The sequence below is a fragment of the Aquarana catesbeiana genome, linkage group LG07, assembly GCF_042186555.1.
Source record: "Aquarana catesbeiana isolate 2022-GZ linkage group LG07, ASM4218655v1, whole genome shotgun sequence".
Classification (NCBI taxonomy): Eukaryota; Metazoa; Chordata; class Amphibia; order Anura; family Ranidae; genus Aquarana; species Aquarana catesbeiana.
The window spans coordinates 158,175,057-158,193,340 of NC_133330.1; the positions used below are offsets into that span (position 1 = coordinate 158,175,057).

The following is an 18,284-nucleotide window of genomic DNA, read 5'->3' on the forward strand; positions in this document are numbered from 1 at the left end:
CATCTGTGAAGCTTGTACAAAACAGGTAAAGTATTGAAGCTTGACAAAGGACACTAAAAATTCTACATCTTGGAACTCTGCCAAAATAGACAATTGTACCCCACTTCCAAGCAATGTTTCATATTCCTATTTCTGCCATCAAATATCTGTGTGCTAAGTATATCTATTTTTTTTTTTTTACATAGGGGAGAAAAGACTCGGAGGACACCCCTCATCCGAGGAGACCACAGACCCCCCCACCTCTGGAAGAAGGGGAAATCCACCCAAGCCAAGCAGAGCAGGAGGAGGAAGACGTGGTGGAAATTGGAACCACACAACAGGTGAGTGTCTGCGACCACAGGCTCAGGTAAGAGATGGATGCCAGAAGGGCATGGCTTAGCAATGGCCAAGTGAGGAAGCCTTTCCTGAGAGCTCCTGGCATTGCCCCTCTTTGTCCCGCAATTTGACGGATTTTCCTCAGTGGATACAAGGCATGATATCTACCAAAAGATACAGGACACGTTCATGGGCCAGCGGTTCCCGGTCCTTAACCCCCCGGAGTGGCATAAAACGATATTTCAAGGACCCACAGTCGGCTTCACCAGGCGCCATTGCGACGTCGTCACGTGTACAGTCTCGGGCCGGGACAGGCACGCTAGACTTACTGGTTTCTCCTCACGCATCCCCTGCCTCAGATTTTTCATTAGAGACTCCGGCGGTGTTTCAGGAGGACATGGCTAGTTCGTCCCAACATCTTAGCGGTATTCCGGACGATCTCCGGAGTATACTACAAGCCCTTCCTACCAAGGCGGACATTGGGGCCTTACCCTCGCGGTCAGACATGGAGTCCCTTATACTCCGGGTGGAGGAGGCACACATTCGGGACATTCAAGAGCTACGGACGGAGGTGCACGAACTTACAGAATGGGTGGACTCTAGCGACCTGTCAATCTCGTCCTTCACACAATGGGTCATTGCCCTGGAAGGTTCGCAAGAGACACAGGCATCACAGGCCATAGCCCTGCAACTTCATTTGGAGGACTTGGAAGACCGCAGCCACCGCAACAACTTGCGGCTGCGGGGCATTCCTGAGGCCACAGGGTCGGAGGATCTGGCGGTGTCGGTCACGGCCATCTTTCAAAAGGTCCTGGGTACCACTCCGCCATTACTGGAGCTAGATCGAGTGCATAGAACCCTTGGTCCTAAGTCATCAGACCCGGACAGGCCACGTGACGTTCTCTGCAGGCTCCACAGGTATACCCAGAAGGAGCTCATTCTTCGCAAGGCAAGGGAACATGGTGAGGTGGAGTTTGACGGAGCTACAATTAAAATCCTCCTGGACCTATCGAGAGCCACGCTACAGAGAAGAGCCCTCTTGAGACCAGCCCTGGACCTGGCCAGTCGACAGGGATGTACATACCACTGGGGATACCCCTTGGGGGTAACATTCCGTAATGGAGCCAACTCCTTCACCTTGCGCACCCCGACGGAGTTGCCAGCCTTTTTTAAGTTCTTGGCTACGGAGCCGGTCCCGGTCTCGCTCTGGCTTGCTTTTGTCCCGAGGCTGATGACCCGCTCGGGACCCGCCACTCAGAGGAACCACCAATCTCCCCGCCAGCAGAGATCTCGTAGGAGAGCCCGAGCACCTTCTGCTGAGGGAACACATGAGTTGTGATTATGGGGATTTCTTCCAGGCCAAGCACCAGTTTATTTGTATTCAGTTTACTTTACCCCTGACTTGTAGATTGTGACCTACCTGCTTATGCCGACTACCCAGCTTTGTTCAGAACTCCTCTACCTTCCCAGATAATGACAATCGTATTGCATCACAGAACAGACTCCCCCTTCTCTACCACACACTGACCCTGTTGGGTATTCCCGGAACTATACTGAACCCTCTGGTCCGGGGTGAGGGTCCTCATAGGAAATGGCCGCATAAAATGGTCCCCCAGCGCAAACGATTCATCTGCAATGAAGACGAATGGGAGTCCTTCCACATTGTCTTCTGGAGGGGGCAAGTCCAAGCTGCCATTCTGGGGACGCCTGTAGAACTCCGTCTGGGCGATGACTCCACCATCTGACATCCGGCCATTCTTCCCCATGTCCACATACAGGAACTTGTAAGTAGCCGACACCACCGCCAACATCACAATACTATTGAACCCCTTATAGTTGAAATAGTATGATCTTGAGTTGGGTGGTGGGACGATGTGGACGTGTTTCCCATCAATTGCCCCTCCGCAGTTAGGAAAGTCCCACCGCTGGGTAAAGTGGGAGGCCACAGTCTGCCATTCCTGTGGCGTGGAAAGAAACTGTGGAGTCAAACAAGAAAAACAAATTAGTCATTTTGCACATAAACAGGGAAAGAAATTAGACACAAACATTCTTGGCCAACATCAAGATAACATTTATTTGAGGGAGTTTTTAAAGACCAAAGTATAAGGTACACCTATCAGATTCCCCCCCCCCTTTCACGGGCCATTTCTAACATTTTAGGGGGGGGGGGCTCTTGGACAGGTAACCCTCTCCACTTCATTGAGAGATGGATGCCTAAATAATGGGTATTACTTTGGCCAGCCCCTCCTTAGTTAAACTATTGGCAGCCCACTGGACAGGTAAGAAGTGTCATAATACAAAGATTTAAATACACATTGTACACATTTGAGCACATTTGGAAATTCTACTATTACCTATCAAGATAATAATAGGATACAAAAACTTTAAACAGTACCATTTGAAAGTATACAGGCAGGCCCTTGCACTACATGCTTTGGGGAATTCATCCATAAATCTGACCACAAAAGAGATGGCTATAATGTGTATGGGTTTGGCAAAGTCAGCAGGTAGATGACTGAGGATAGATAGAGAATTGTTATCAGCTGACTTAGCAGTTGGGGAGAGGGAGGGTTCCAAATGATTTGGGGACCCCCCAAAAAAAGCCTCTGGCACTCTGCCTGAATTTAAAGCACAAATCACATTTAAAAACATTTTAGGGGGTGTTTGGGGTAAAGCACTACTATGGAGCTGATAAAATACATTGTTAAGTGACTACATGAGGTGAATATAGGGCAAGGAGACCATGCTGGGGAGGTAAGTGAAGGCAAATATGTATGAAGGACAAAAAAATAATTACATAAAAATCCAGCATGCATGAGAACAAAGGGGACATTAACAGCATATTACAATCATGGTAATTAGGGAATGATGAAAGAAATACAATATATTATCAAACATTAAATACAATAAAATGTGATGTTAAAGGATAAATCTTACCTTAAAATACTCCTTCTGCAGGACCTGTATGATGGCAGAACAGGTTTCTGGGATAATGATTCCCAGAGCCTGGGGGGAGATGCCTGTCGAGAACTTCAAGTCCTGCAGGCTTCTCCCCGTCGCCAAGTACCGCAGGTTGGCGACGAGCCTCTGCTCCGGAGTGATGGCTTGCCTCATACAGGTATCCTGCCTGCTGATATAGGGGGTCAGCAAAGCCAACAAACAGTGATATACGGGGTCCGTCATCCTGAGAAAGTTCCTGAAATCATCAGGATTATTCTCACGGATCTCACGGAGCAAAGGCATATGACAGAACTGGTCACGCTGAAGCAACCAATTCTTGGTCCATGAACTCCTCCCCACCCTGTTCATGGACTGGACTTGTGTCAAGGTCAGGACCCCAACACCAAGCCCCCGCACATTGCGAAAATGATTCTTAACCAGAAAAAAGGGTTAGCAATGCCATCCATATATTTATCAACTATCAAGGTACAACATCTTCAAAAATTATACAGTGTATCAAGGAAGCCTAATGCCACGTACACACGACCGGACTTTCTGGGAAACTAGGTCCGACGGTCTTTCCGACGGACTTCTGGCGGACTTTCTGAACGGACGGACTTGCCTACACACGACCGGACTTTCCGGCAGACTAAGTCCGCCGGTCTTCCCGACGGACTTTCGATGGAGTTACAGCGGACTTTCCGAATGAACGGACTTGCCCACACACGGCCAAGTCCGTTTATTTTGAACGTGACTCGGGTACGATGGGACTAGAAAAGGAAGTCAATCTCGCCGCTTTTATCGGCAAGATTGGCACCTTGCGAGCCCCGGCGTGGGGCATACTAGGCCCTTAGGTCTGGTATGGATTTTAAGGGGAACCTCCTACGCCGAAAAAATGGAGTGGGGTCCCCCAAAGTCCGTACCAGACCCTGATCCGAGCACGCAGCCCGGCCGGTCAGGAAAGGGGGTGGGGACGAGCGAGCGCCCCCCCTGAACCGTACCAGGCCGCATGACCTCAACATGGGGGGTTGCGTGCTCTGGGGGAGGGGGGCGCCCTGCGGCCCCCCCAACCCAAAGCACCTTGTTCCCATGTTGATGAGGACAAGGGCTTCTTCCCGACAACCCTGGCCGTTGGTTGTCGGGGTCTGCGGGGGGGGCTTATCGGAATCCGGGAGCCCCCTTTAATAAGAGGGCCCCCAGATCCCGGCCCCCCACCCTATGTGAATGAGTATGGGGTACATGTTACTCCTACCCATTCACCTAGGGAAAAAGTGTCAATAAAAAAACACACTACACAGGTTTTTAAAGTAATTTATTAGACAGCTCCGGGGGTCTTCTTCCGGCTCCGGGGGTCTTCTTCCGGCTCCGGGGGTTTTCTTCCGACTTCAGGGGTCTCTCCGGTTCTCCTCCCTGCTGTTTCTGGCCTCTTCTCTGTGCTCTCCAGGTCTTCTGCTGGGCTCCTCTGCTATCTTCTGCTCTTTTGCCGCTCTTTTGCTAGCGGTGGCCCGGACTTCTGCTTTCTGCCTTCTTGTCTTCTTCCCTCTTCTCTTCTTCCGATGTTGACACAACGCTCTCTCCGGCTGGAATGCTCTCTGAGCGCTCCGATGTAACTTATATAGGCGGTGACCCCGCCCCTTATGCCGTCACAGTCCATGGGCATGCTGGGACTGTGACGTTTTAGGGGGCGTGGTCAACATCACCCGGTGATTATTGCCCCTCTCTGGACTCTCTCCAGTTCCAGCACATCCTTCCTGAGGATTGGTGATCAGAACTGGATGAAATACTCCAGATGTGGCTGAACCAGAGTTTATAAAGTGGCAGGAACATCATTTTACATCTGGAGTAAATTCCCTTTTAATGCATGCTAATAGTTTGCTGGCTTTGCTTGCTGCAGCTTGACATTGCATACTATTGCTCGGTCTATCTTCTACTAGGACCCCCAGGTCCTTCTCCATCCTGGATTCCCCTAGAGGTTCTCCCCCTAATGAGAACCTTGTGTTTATATTTTGAACTCTCGAGTGCATTACTTTACATTTTTCAACATTAAACCTCATTTGTCATGTGATTGCCCACCCCATTAATTTATTCAGGTCCTCTTGTAAAGTTTTTATATCCTGCTGTGATGTTATTGCCCTACTTATTTTTGTGTCGTCAGCAAACACTGAGATTAAGCTATTTATCCCATCCTCTATATCATTTATAAATAAATTAAACAGAGCCCTGGGGTACCCCACTTACCACTCCAGACCAGTCTGAGTACACTTTATGTATCACCACCATTTGGACACGCCCCTGTAGCCAGTTTTCTATCCAAAAACAAACCCTATGGTCCATGCCTACAGACCTCAGTTTGTAGATTAAGTGTTTGTGGGGGACTGTATCAAATGCTTTTACAAAATCCAGATACACCACATCAACAGACTTTTTCTTATCTAGATGGCCACTTACTTCCTCGAAGAATGTTAACAAATTGGTTTGGAAAGAACGACCCTTTGTAAACCTATACTGATTATTACTAATGACATTGTTTTCATCAGCAAATTCTTGGATATAGTCCCTTATCATCCCCTCAAATACTTTACATTACATTTACTATTGATGTTAGACTGACTGCTCTGTAGTTTCCAGTAATATATATCTGCCTTTTTTTAAATATTGGTACCGCTTGGGCTTTTCGCCAATCAGCTGGTACCATTCCTGTTAGTATGCTGTCCATAAAGATTAAGAATAGTGGTCTGGCTATAACCTGACTTCTTTGAGGACTCTCGGGTGTAAGCCATCTGGTCTTGGTAATTTATTTGTGTTGAGCTTTTCTAGTCTTTTCTGGACACCGGCTTCTGTTAGCCACAAGAGTGCAGCCTAAGATGTGTTATTAACAATACAGTTGCAGTTGTTATACCCCTCCTTTTCTTTTATAAAAACCGAGGAGAAGAAAACATTTAGTACAGTTGCCTTCTCCTTGTCATCTGTGGCCAACTTTCCTTCATCATCCTTTATGGGGCCTATGTGCTCTGACCTCGCTTTTAAAAAAAAAGCTGTTGTGGTGTGGTGCTGCTTTGCTAAAAATAGTGCATGGTTTGTTTCAGACTCATCAATAGCATGCATTGCCATGCTGCAAGCAAGCAAGGCTAGCAGACTATTATAGATTAAAAATGGTATTTACTTAATAGATAAAATTAGTCTATCACTTTAAAAATAATTCTGGTTTGACCACATCATGAGTATGCCATTTAGTTTTGGTCACCAATTCTCAGAAAGGAAGTGATTAAATTGGAGAGGGTCCAGAGAAGGGCAACTGAGCTAATAAGGGGGCTGGCGTTATAAGGAATGACTACAAACATTATTCTCTCTGGAGGAGAGGCGCTTAAACAGGGATATGGTCCCAATGTACAAATCTTTAAATGGTGACTCTAGCATTGGGAGAAAACAATTTGACCTTTTAAGGTCTCTAAAGAAGACATGTAGCCATACAATGAATTTGGATGAAAAACAATTCAAATAAACTGTGTATGGGGTTCTTTACTGTAAAGCTGGCTACACATTATACCATTTTCATGTGCAAATTTCCTTTAGATTTACCAGAATCATATAATATGATGTCAATCCTAAACACTTTCAATTTGTATGCAATGAGGCAAGCCCTTGCACTACAGAGTTGAAGGTAAATCTAAAGGAAAATGAACAAAACAAAATGTATAATGTGTAGCCAGCTTTAGACTGGTAAGGATGCGAAACTCCCTTCCACAGTTGGTGGTGTCAGTGGAGAGTGTAGATAAATTCAAAAAAATTTCAGATGGGTTTATCTGTGAACATAATGTACAGGGATATGGAAAACAGTCACACATACAAACATCCTCAGGTTGAACTGTATGGGCTGATGTATTTATTCACCCTTACCAACTATTTAATTATGTAACTATGTTTTTGTGCATTAGGAACCTATTTACGTGCATTACTGCACCACAAATATACATTTTAGAAGAACTACTCACGAAAGGTTCAAATAAAAATGCTGCCTGTTAAATTGGAGCTACACTGCATCTGAGCACCACAAAACAAAAATGCTATTTAATTTGTTTATAGTTTACAAAGCAAACTCACCTACTCAACCACTTTTAGTGTAGCGCCAGTCTTATGGGGCGGACTGGGCCGGGAGGCAAATCGGTCTGGCGCCCCCATAAAGCGGCCGCACCGCTGCCAGTATGATAATATCGGCAGGGCTGCCATCAGGGGGGACAGCCCTTACATATGTAAGGGTCCCGAGGGGCCCAGGCGGCAGACTCCAACCAATGAGTTGTTATGCAGTCGGCATTTTGCAACTGTTGAGGCCCACCCTTCTAGTTTTGACTGTCCTATCATCACAGCAGACCTCTCTCCTGAGTTCTCAGCTACAGAGAGATATGCCATGTTGGGAGGCTGAAACTGTCTGGAGGAGAAAGTCTGCTGATGGGCGCAGGCAAGTGGAGTGAAGTGGGAGGAGCTCCCCACTGTGTGAGGAAACTCCATGTCGGGAGAGGTCCAGTGGAGACACGTGAAAGGAGCAGTGGCGGCTGGTGCTCAATATTTTGGGGGGGTGGCAAACAAACCTCCCCCCACTCGCACTGCCGCCAAGCCACCCCTCCATGTGAGGTGGACAGGAAGGGGGCCTTACCTTAGGAGATGACGAGGATCCAGGGTAGGGCTGCTTCTCCTTGCTCCAGCCGAGGGAAAAGCCAAGGCTTCACCTCCCGGCCGAACAGGCATTGCTTGTACTCCCGGTCGAACAGGAAGTGGGTCCTGAGACACGATTGGCCAGGAGTCCTAAGATTCCCTGGCCAATCGGTTCTCAGGACCAGCTTCCTGATTGGCCGGGAGGAGAATCAGGAAGACAATAGCGAATATTAATTTGTTATTGTCACGCAACTGGGGGGGCTCAGGGCACAGTGCTCTGCACCCCATGCCCACCCTTTTTTTAAGCCAATTAGAGCCTCAGGCTTTAATCATGTGCTTCCAAAAAAAAGAAAAAAAAAAACAAAAAAACTTGTGCATTAGCCACATGGTGTAGCTGAAAACCAGAAAAACATATGATTGGGTAAACAATAAACTGTGATTGCATGCCGCTTGGTAGTGTGTTTTGCTGGATATGTATTTTTTTTTTTCATTTTGATTACTTTTAGTGCATAGCACCCATCCGGTAGTTTTGGAATGAATCCCAATGCTTGAATGATTAATTTATGGCCCTCTTAAGTGGATATTTTCTTTTACTGAATCATTACTCTGCAGCAGTAATGATTTAAAACATATGATTTAAATGAGTTCTATGCTCACAGCATACACTTTAATTTAATAATATCAGCATTGTAATAACGATACAAACAATAGTTATTTTTGGCAATCCAATATAAATTGAATCTCCTTTCATGCTGTGAGTGCTGTCTGTCTGCTGGCCATCTCTTTCCACAACTTCCTGGATTCCCTGCATGCTTTGCAGCTTCTCTTCTTCCCATCCTTCTCTTCTTCCCAGTAAAGAGTAACTTCACTTTTGTTGAAAAAAAGCATTCCTCTTTGGGTGATCAATGCATATTGTAAGGATTTTAACAAATTTTGTTTGCAGATTCCTACCTTTTGTTATTCTGAAGAAATAGTTGTTTGTCTGTCTGTGTCCAGGTTCAGAGTGAATGTTAATGGGAGTGACTTTATAATTATCAACCAGCTGCTGCACATGCAGGATTCTAATGAGGAAAGTAGAAGGGTCTGCATCCCCGTAGACGTGATTTCCCCTTGGGGGTATCTCAGCAAAAATTTTTATTAAAGAGGATGCCCAAAATCTGACTTGTATATTAGTGCAGACTACTGGAAAAATCAGTTAGCCAGTCACACAACGTGATTTCCCCTTGGGGGTATCTCACCAAAAAATTAATTTTTGTTACAGAGGATGCATAAAATCTGACTTGTATATTAGTGCAGACTTCTGGAAAAATCAGTTAGCCAGTCACACAAGGACATTTCTGGGGGTGTTTCCCAAACCATCTGTGTTCAGAAAGTCTTCAGTTTGCTATACAGGCATACCCACGTATTGCATTGCATTTTACAGAAAATTACAGCACTGCAGATTGAGAAAGATAAGTTTTAATAAAGTTTAATTTCAATGTGGCTTGTGTAGCAAATGTGCAGTATGTGCTATATGAAATTTTTTTGTATTTTGTTCCCACAAAAGTGGAGTAACACTTTAACCAGTTCCTGGCCAGCCTGGCTAGTACCATGTAATCACTGTAACCAATCGCAGCAGATCACAATTGTAAATTATGAATGGCTTTGATTCATGTAATTCATTGTTACAATTGTGTTGTTAGCTGTGATTGGTCACAGCGATCACATTGTACAGACATGTCCAATCACAGCCCACCTGTACCATGTGATTAGCTATGGCCAATCACAACAAAACAAACTGAATGGATTGATTTAATTCAGTAAAATGCTTGCTTATAGCAATAAAATTCATTGCTATAAGCAATCATAATGTGTAAAAAAACAAAAATGCTGATCACTTCCCCAGAGTAGTACAATGTTACTTTGCTCTCATCACGGTGTGTTAAAAAAAAATCTTAAAAAAAAGAAAAAACGTAATAAAAAAGAAAAAACATTGAAAAATATTCATTGTCCCTGATCAACGTCACACCAGTTATATTATGATGCTGTACTGCACTATTGATGGGTTTTTTTACAGCATGTAAAAAAAAAAATTGTGAATTTTTTTTCATTTATTTATTTTCAAAAAGCTCGCCATGCCTCTTACTAAATATCTTGGACTGTCTACTTTCCAAACCGGGGTCATTTGAGGGATATCTGGTCTGTCCTGACATTTTTGGGCCTTAGATTTTCAGATATATACCATAGTTTGTGCGTTCTATAACCATCCTACAGATTTAATAATTTACACTGGTTTGGGTTATTTTCTCAAAGAAATGTAGCAGAATACATTTTCACCTAAATTTATGAAGAACGAATATTTATTTGCAAAATTTTTTAACAGAATCAAAGAAAAACTATTTTTTCCCCAAATTTTTGGTCTTTTTAAATTTTTTTTGTAAAAACTGAAAAACTCAGTGGTGATTAAATACCACCAGAAGAAAGTTCTAGTTGTGTTAACAAAATTATAAAAATGTAGTTTGGGTACAGTGTTGCATGCCTGCTCAATTTTCATTCAAAGTGTGACAGTGCTGAAAGCTGAAAATTGGCCTGGGCAGGAAGGGGGTTTTAGTGCCTGGCTTTGAAATGGTTAAATACATATCCCATGGCACCTTGATGCCAGCAAGCTGTGCTGTGATTCCTGTACTGACTTCGCCTCTGAAACTTCTCCTTTCAGCACCTCTGAGGTTCAGAATGCAGGCTCTGTGAAATGGAGTGGCGGTGCGTCCATTAAGAGCACACGGGCGCCGCCCCCTCTGTCACGCCCCCCCATATGTAAAATGCATGAAGCTATCCATGGCCGCTGTAGCCACCGCCTATTCAGGCATCCGGCTCTTTTTCGGACGCCGGGCACCTGAATTATAGCAGTGGGTTTTTTTTTTTAAAGCACCTGATTAGAGCCATAGGCAGAGCATTGCACTCGGAGCCGACCCAAGTGTGTTAGAAAAGTAAATTAATATTTGCTTTTCTAACACTGAACCGCCTCTCCGCCAATCAGGAAGCATGGGTCTAATACCCATCACCTGATTAGCTGAAGGCACAGGCATCCCTATTGGACGCCTAGCGGAATGGAAGAAGAGACTCACAGGAACCATGGAGGATGCAGGAGCCGTCGCCTGACCTGCTGCATGTCCCACAGCTCGCCGCTGTCACCCGCTGCCTGAGCTGCCACCAGGATGGGGTTAGTGCCGGTCAGACGGCGAGCAGGCGAGCCGGTGGGCGAGCAGGCAGGGGGGTCACAGTGGCTGCATATTATGGGCACAGAGGCTGCATATGATGGGCACAGAAACTGCATATGATGTTCACAGAGGCTGCATATGATGGGCACAGTGGCTGCATATGATGTGCACAGTGGCTGCATTTTATGGGCACAGTGGTTGCATATGATGGGCACAGTGGCTGCATTTTATGGGCACAGTGGGTGCATTTGATGGGCACAGTGGGTGCATATGATGGGCACAGTGGCTGCATTTTATGGGCACGGTGGCTGCATTTGATGGGCACAGTGGCTGCATTTTATGGGCACAGTGGCTGCATATGATGGGCACAGTGGCTGCATTTTATGGGGCACAGTGGCTGCATATGATGGGCACAGTGGCTGCATATGATGGGGCACAGTGGCTGCATTTTATGGGCACAGAGGCTGCATATTATGGGCACAGAGGCTGCATATGATGGGCACAGGGGCTGCATATGATGTTCACAGAGGCTGCATATGATGTGCACAGTGGCTGCATATGATGGGCACAGTGGCTGCATTTTATGGGCACAGTGGTTGCATATGATGGGCACAGTGGCTGCATTTTATGGGCACAGAAGCTGCATTTGATGGGCACAGTGGGTGCATATGATGGGCACAGTGGCTGCATTTGATGGGCACAGTGGCTGCATTTTATGGGCACAGTGGCTGCATATGATGGGCACAGTGGCTGCATTTTATGGGGCACAGTGGCTGCATATGATGGGCACAGTGGCTGCATATGATGGGGCACAGTTGCTGCATTTTATGGGCACAGAGGCTGCATATTATGGGCACAGAGGCTGCATATGATGTTCACAGAGGCTGCATATGATGGGCACAATGGCTGCATTTTATGGGCACAGTGGTTGCATATGATGGGCACAGTGTCTGCATTTTATGGGCACAGTAGCTGCATTTGATGGGCACAGTGGCTGCATATGATGGGCACAGTGGCTGCATTTGATGGGCACAGTGGCTGCATTTTATGGGCACAGTGGCTGCATATGATGGGCACAGTGGCTGCATTTTATGGGGCACAGTGGCTGCATATGATGGGGCGCAGTGGCTGCATATGATGGGGCGCAGTGGCTGCATTTTATGGGCACAGTGGCTGCAATTGATGGCACAGTGAGGCTGCAATTGATGTTTTTTTTCAGAATTTTTCAGTTTGTTTGTGCCCCCCCCCCCCCAACAAAAAAAACATTTTGAGCATCAGCCACCACTGGTGAAATGTGTGGCACAGTGCCTTCACAGGACATAGGCTGCAAATATTTGAAATTCAGTGTGGAAATTAATATATGATTTTACATTTCGACCATAGATACCAGTGGTGGCTGTTGCTCTAATTTTTGGGTGTGTGGGGGGGAAACAAACCACCCGACCCCCCCCATTAGTTCATTGGATTGGTCGATCTATCGGTCAAACCCCCCCGGCAGCTTCGGCTGCTCCCCCCTGCGTCTCCTCCTCAACGCCTCCCCCCCTGCTCCCGGCCAATATGGTTGCTTCTCCTCATGGCCAATCGGATCTTAAGACCCACTTCCTGATTGGCCGGGAGGAGAAGCAGGAAGACAATCGCTATTGTAACACAAGTGGGTGCTCTTCGCCCCGAGCCCACTCTTTTTTTAAGCCAATTAGAGTCTCAGGCTCCAAACATGGGCTTAAAATAAAACAAATAAACCCATAGAAATCCATGCGTCTGGCGCCCTGCATGTAGATTAGAGGCTGGGCACATGGATTAGGGGGGCAGCGCCCCTGCGCCCCTAATGGAGCGGCTGCCACTGATAGATACACTTTACCTATTAATGGCTACATGATAGAAATATTTTACTTCATGCACAAATATCTACTCACATTTTTATAGACACTATTTTCTGTGTCCTCATTCTTCTGTTGGATTCTCTCTTCCAGGAAGTAGATCCTCAATTTCAGGTTAAAATTTTCCTTCTTCAGGTCATCAGCGTGCTGTGACAACGTCCTGTAGCCGATAGACATGGTGCGTACTCCCTAGCAGCACTTCTACCACTTCCTTTTTCTAACCTTTAGCGCGGTTTGCATACTGTATATATTTGTATACAAACTCTAAATTTTAAAAACAAAAAAGAATACGAAATACAGCATATTTGTGACTACGAGATCATATTAGAAAAGTTTTGTGCTGACTGGGAGCTAAAGCTACTCATTAGCCTTCTGTGCTTCATGAAGCTGATGTGTATTGAGTGTTTAACCAGCCAGTGGATTTTGTTTTTTCTAAGTTCAGGGAGATATTTTTGGAACCTTCACCAGACAACTGTCATAAGTCCATTACAGGCACAAGTGCTGAAAGCAGATACCAGCAGCACAGGCTGTCACTCTGCCATCTGATTTTCAGTTACACAGCTGTTAGTTTGCTCAACATGTTCAAGATATGAATACTTAAATTTGCTATTAAAATGAACATATAACATTAACACATTCTTTAAAACATGTAATTACAATTGCAATTAAGTAGTCATTCAATCAAAATAAAATCCTAAAATATTTAAGGTTTGCAATGTTTACTTATCCCCTGTATGCTTTGTTAATATGAACAGCACCTAAAGCACTACAACAGAATATTGCATGATGGGGATCTGTGCAGGACAAGAAAAAGTCCACTACCTTAACACAAATAGACATTTTCTGCCATGCAAACATCAGGCAATAAAAAGATGTTGATGTATTCTTCAAAAGTCATGTAATGGAAAAATGTAAGAAGGAAAATGTATGTTGTTGCCTTCTTTGTTAAAGTGATTGTAAACGATCACCTTGTAAAACAACCCATTCAGTTTAAAATTGAAATGAAAGGTAAGTATTTGTGTATAGATATTAAAAAAAAAAAAAACATTATAAATACCTTTCGTGACCACATTCCCTCTGTTCCTTCTGTTCTCAGAGAGGGAGGAGAAGCAACAGCACACTGATCTTCCCAGTGAAAGGCTGTGCAGGGGAGACGTGTCAGGACAAGTCTGATCATTGGAGGAGAGCAGTCTGAGTTTCCGGCGCAGCTAGGGAACTGACCATGCTGTGCTCTCCTGCTTAGTGTGGTCAGCTTTTAACAGAAGAGGGGCTGGAAGAAACAACAAAGATTTCACACAAAGGAAGCAATACAAAGAGAACAGGATACTTTATCATGCAAGTAGATGGTACAGCAGGCACATTTTAGGAATTTGAAATGCTGGGGTAACAAACACTTTAATTGCTGTGCTTGTTAGGTTGTGGTAGGCCCATTGCATCCTCCTGTGATTTACACAGTGTATTTTGAAGAAATGCCCCTACAATTTTGTGTGCAATTGCTTCTTTGAGTCTTCCTTACACCAATTATAGCATACTATGTTTCTTCCACAAAAATAATAAAAATAAATCTATAATTTATAGAAATGTGTAAATGTATGTACTGTAGGGGGAAAACGTGCTTTTGCGGTCCCAATAAATGATTGGCAAGCTTTAAGGCTGGGATCACATCTTTGCATTGCGGTACCAAGCGGTACTGCAACCTTGTGCATGTTAGTGTGTTGTGGTGCCCTTCCTTAAAATAAATAGACTGCTTTAAAGTTGAACTCCAGCCTTACCTTCAGTCTTGCACAGTTGTACAATCTCCTCTCGTGTACTGAAAACGCTCACTCAAGTTTCACCGTACACTGTGTGCTGCTCACTGTGTGCTTCAGAAACTGCAGCAAGTCAGACAGAGCGCACCTCATTTCCTGGCTGGAGGATGTTTTTTGGTCCCCCCCCCCCCCCTGCAGGCTTTTGGAACATGTCATAGGTCCCAGAAAACTGTGAAACCATTCACAAAACGCAGAGTGGCTCGCACATGCGCAGTGAGCATCCAGCTGTGAAGCCAAAAGCTGCACAGCCAAGTCAAAAGCCAGCGGCTCACAGTTAGGATGCCGGTGCTGAGAACCCGGAGGCTAGTGAAAAATGAGCCATGGTTAGGGTGGTGCTTGATCCTTGGACAGCTAAGTGTCCATTTGTTAAGCTACAGGATTTGTAGCTGCTGACTTTTAATTATTTTTTTTTTACAGACTAAAACTCCTCTTTAAGTGAAGTACTAAATGTGATGTTTTCAGGAAGCTATAGTGATAAATGCAATAGAAATGTAAAGATATTTAACATATTCTGTAGCATGTTGATGAGGGGGTAGGGGGGAGGCAGGTGCCAGGGAACACAAAATATAAGCAGAATAAACATCAGCTTTAATGCACGGAGGTGGAGGTGATTCTAATGACCTAAGTGAGTAGTGGGCCCATAGCAATGCACTGTGTATATTAAAGACATGGCTCATATTATTTTACATATATAGCTGCTGTGTTTCTTCTTAAAAAAAAAAAAACAAAAGAGAAAGCAAATAAATTAATCTGACTTTTAAAGATATTTGTAGAGGCATACAGTAATTGTATATATCTAAAGGGAGAACACACTATTTAAAATTAAAAGAAGAATGTGGCATGGGATCCGCCTAAGAGTTCATATAAAACCTTTATCCAGGCATTCAGTCTGTATGGCAAAGGAAAGTTGGGGGTAGGGGGTTAGCAGTGTGCTTGAGAGTGTGTGTGAAGATTCGGGTGGGCGTACTGGCCAACTATGCCCAGTTTGTTCACCCGATTTGCAAACTATGGACAGGCTGGGTTTGGGTCAAACTTATGTTTGACCCAAACCCGAAGCTCATCCCTAGTGTACAGTATTCAGCTGTTTGTCTGGAATGCAGCTTTAACTCCAGAGGAGAGTAGGGCTACCAGCCTAGCCTTGTAGTCTGAAAGGGGTGCTTTGATCACAAGAGTAAGCAGGAGAGAATTACACATATTTTGGCAGACAAGAGTTCCCATATTTGTATTTCAGGTGTGAGTATTCAGCCTTTTCTATAGAGATCAGCAATACAATGAGTATATCAAGATAGAAATATGGAAGCTGCTATTAATTGCTTGCTGTTACAGTGCCTTGCAAATATATTCACCCCCTTGTCATTTTTCATGGAATTAACATGGCTTGTTTGAAGATTTGCATCATTTAATTTACAGAACATGCCCACAACTTTGAAGATTTTATTTTATTTATTGTGAAGCAAACAACAAATAGGACAAAATAACAGAAAAAGTCAATGTGCATAACTATTCACCCCCCTAAAGTCAATACTTTGTAGAGCCACCTTTTGCGGCTATCACAGCTCCAAGTCGCTTTGGATAAGTCTCTATGAGCTTGCCACATCTTACCACTGGGATTTTTGCCAATTCCTCTTCTTTGCACTTCCTGGTTCTCCTCCCGTGGGAGTAGGCGTGTTTTTAGCCTCTCCCAGACTCCGCACAGTCTCCTGGGAGCTAGTCTCAGGCTTCCCAGGATGCCACTGAGCATGTGCGGGAACGAGCGGTGAATGCTGGGAGCACAGCATTCACCGCATCCAGGAAATAAATGCTTGTGGGCTTCAAATGCCCACAATGAAGATGGAAACCGCCTGCAGTGAATAATATAAGTTATTCTTTCCGACGAAATCTGACACAGGCGGACATATTACACACAATATGTGAGTATGTAATGCTGAGAAGAAAAGTTTGTGTATGAACTCAAAAAAAAAAAACGATAGATAGGTGGACCCCCGCTTTAAGTCTGTCCACAGATTTTCTATTGAATTGAGGTCTGGGCTTTGACTAGGCCATTACAAAACATTTACATGTTTCCCTTTAAACCACTCAAGTGTTGCTTTAGCAGTGTGTTTGGGGTCATTGTCATTCTGAAAGGTGAACCTCCGTCCTAGCCTCAAATCACACACAGAGTGGTACAGGTTTTGCTCAAGAATATCCCTGTATTTGGCACCATCCATCTTTCCCTCAACTCCGACCAGTTTCCACCACCATGTTTCACTGTGGGGATGGTGTTCTTTGGGTGATATGATGTACTGGGTTTGCGCCAGACATAGCTTTTTCTTTGATGGCCAAAAAGTTCAATTTTAGTCTCATCAGACCAGAGCACCTTCCACCATACATTTTGTGAGTCTCCCACATGCCTTTTCGCAAACTCAAAACGTGCCTTTTTTTTTTTTTACTGAAAGTAATGGCTTTCTTCTGGCCACTCTGCCATAAAGCCCAACTCTATGGAGCGTACGGCTTATTGTCGTCCTATATACAGATACTCCAGTCTCTGCTGTGGAACTCTGCAGCTCCTCCAGGGTTACCTTAAGTCTCTGTGCTGCCTCTCTGATTAATGCCCTCAAAGCCCGGTCCGTGAGTTTTGGTGTGTGGCCGTCTCTTGGCAGGTTTGCTGTTGTGCCATGTTCTTTCCATTTGGTTATGATAGTTTTGATGGAGCTCCTAGGAATCATCAAAGATTTGGACATTTTTTTTATAACCTAACCCTGACTTGTACTTCTCAACAACATTGTCCCTTACTTGTTTGGAGAGTTCCTTGGTCTTCATGGAAGTGTTTGGTTAGTGGTGCCTCTTGCTTAGGTGTTGTAGCCTCTGGGGCTTTTCAAAAAGGTGTGTATATGTTATGACAGATCATGTGACACTTAGATTGCACACAGGTGGACATCATTTCACTAATTATGTGACTTCTGAAGGTAATTGGTTGCACCAGAGCTTTTTATGGGCTTTATAACAAAGGGGGTGAATACATACGCACATGTCAATTATCAGTTTTTTATTTCTGAAAAATAGTTTTATGTATATATTTTTCTAATTTTACTTCACTGACTTAGACTATTGTGTTCTGATCCTTCACATATAATTCAGATTAAAAAAACATTGAACTAAAGACTGTATTGTAACAAAATAGGTAAAAAGCCAAAGGGTGAATACTTTTGCAAGGCACTGTGGGGTTGATTTACTAAAGGAAAAAAGACTGTGCACTTTGCAAAGTGCAGTTGCACCCCGTAAGAGCAGTTGCTCCAGAGCTTAGTAAATGAGCAGGAGCTCTGCTGACTTTCATCAACCAATCATGTGCAAGCAAAAATGTATTTTTTTTATTTTCCTTGCATGTAATTGGGTATTCTTTGCAAAGTGAAGCTTTACCTCATTTACTAAGCTCTGGAGCAACTGCCCTTGCAGAGTGCAATTGCACTTTGCAAGGTGCACAGTCTATTGGCCTTTAGTAAATCAACCCCTGTATGTAC

General features: G+C 44.5%; 1 protein-coding gene across 1 annotated transcript in view; it reads right to left on the reverse strand.

Moving 5' to 3' along the window:
• LOC141103311 (myomegalin-like) overlaps window positions 1-13,403 on the reverse strand; it is a 716,510-nt gene extending 703,107 nt beyond the window's left edge. The window contains exon 1 of the mRNA XM_073592768.1: window positions 13,016-13,403. Coding sequence (XP_073448869.1) covers window positions 13,016-13,156 — 141 coding nt within the window. The 5' untranslated portion in view covers window positions 13,157-13,403. The remainder of the gene's footprint in view (window positions 1-13,015) is intronic.
• Between the last annotated feature and the right edge of the window lie 4,881 nt (window positions 13,404-18,284).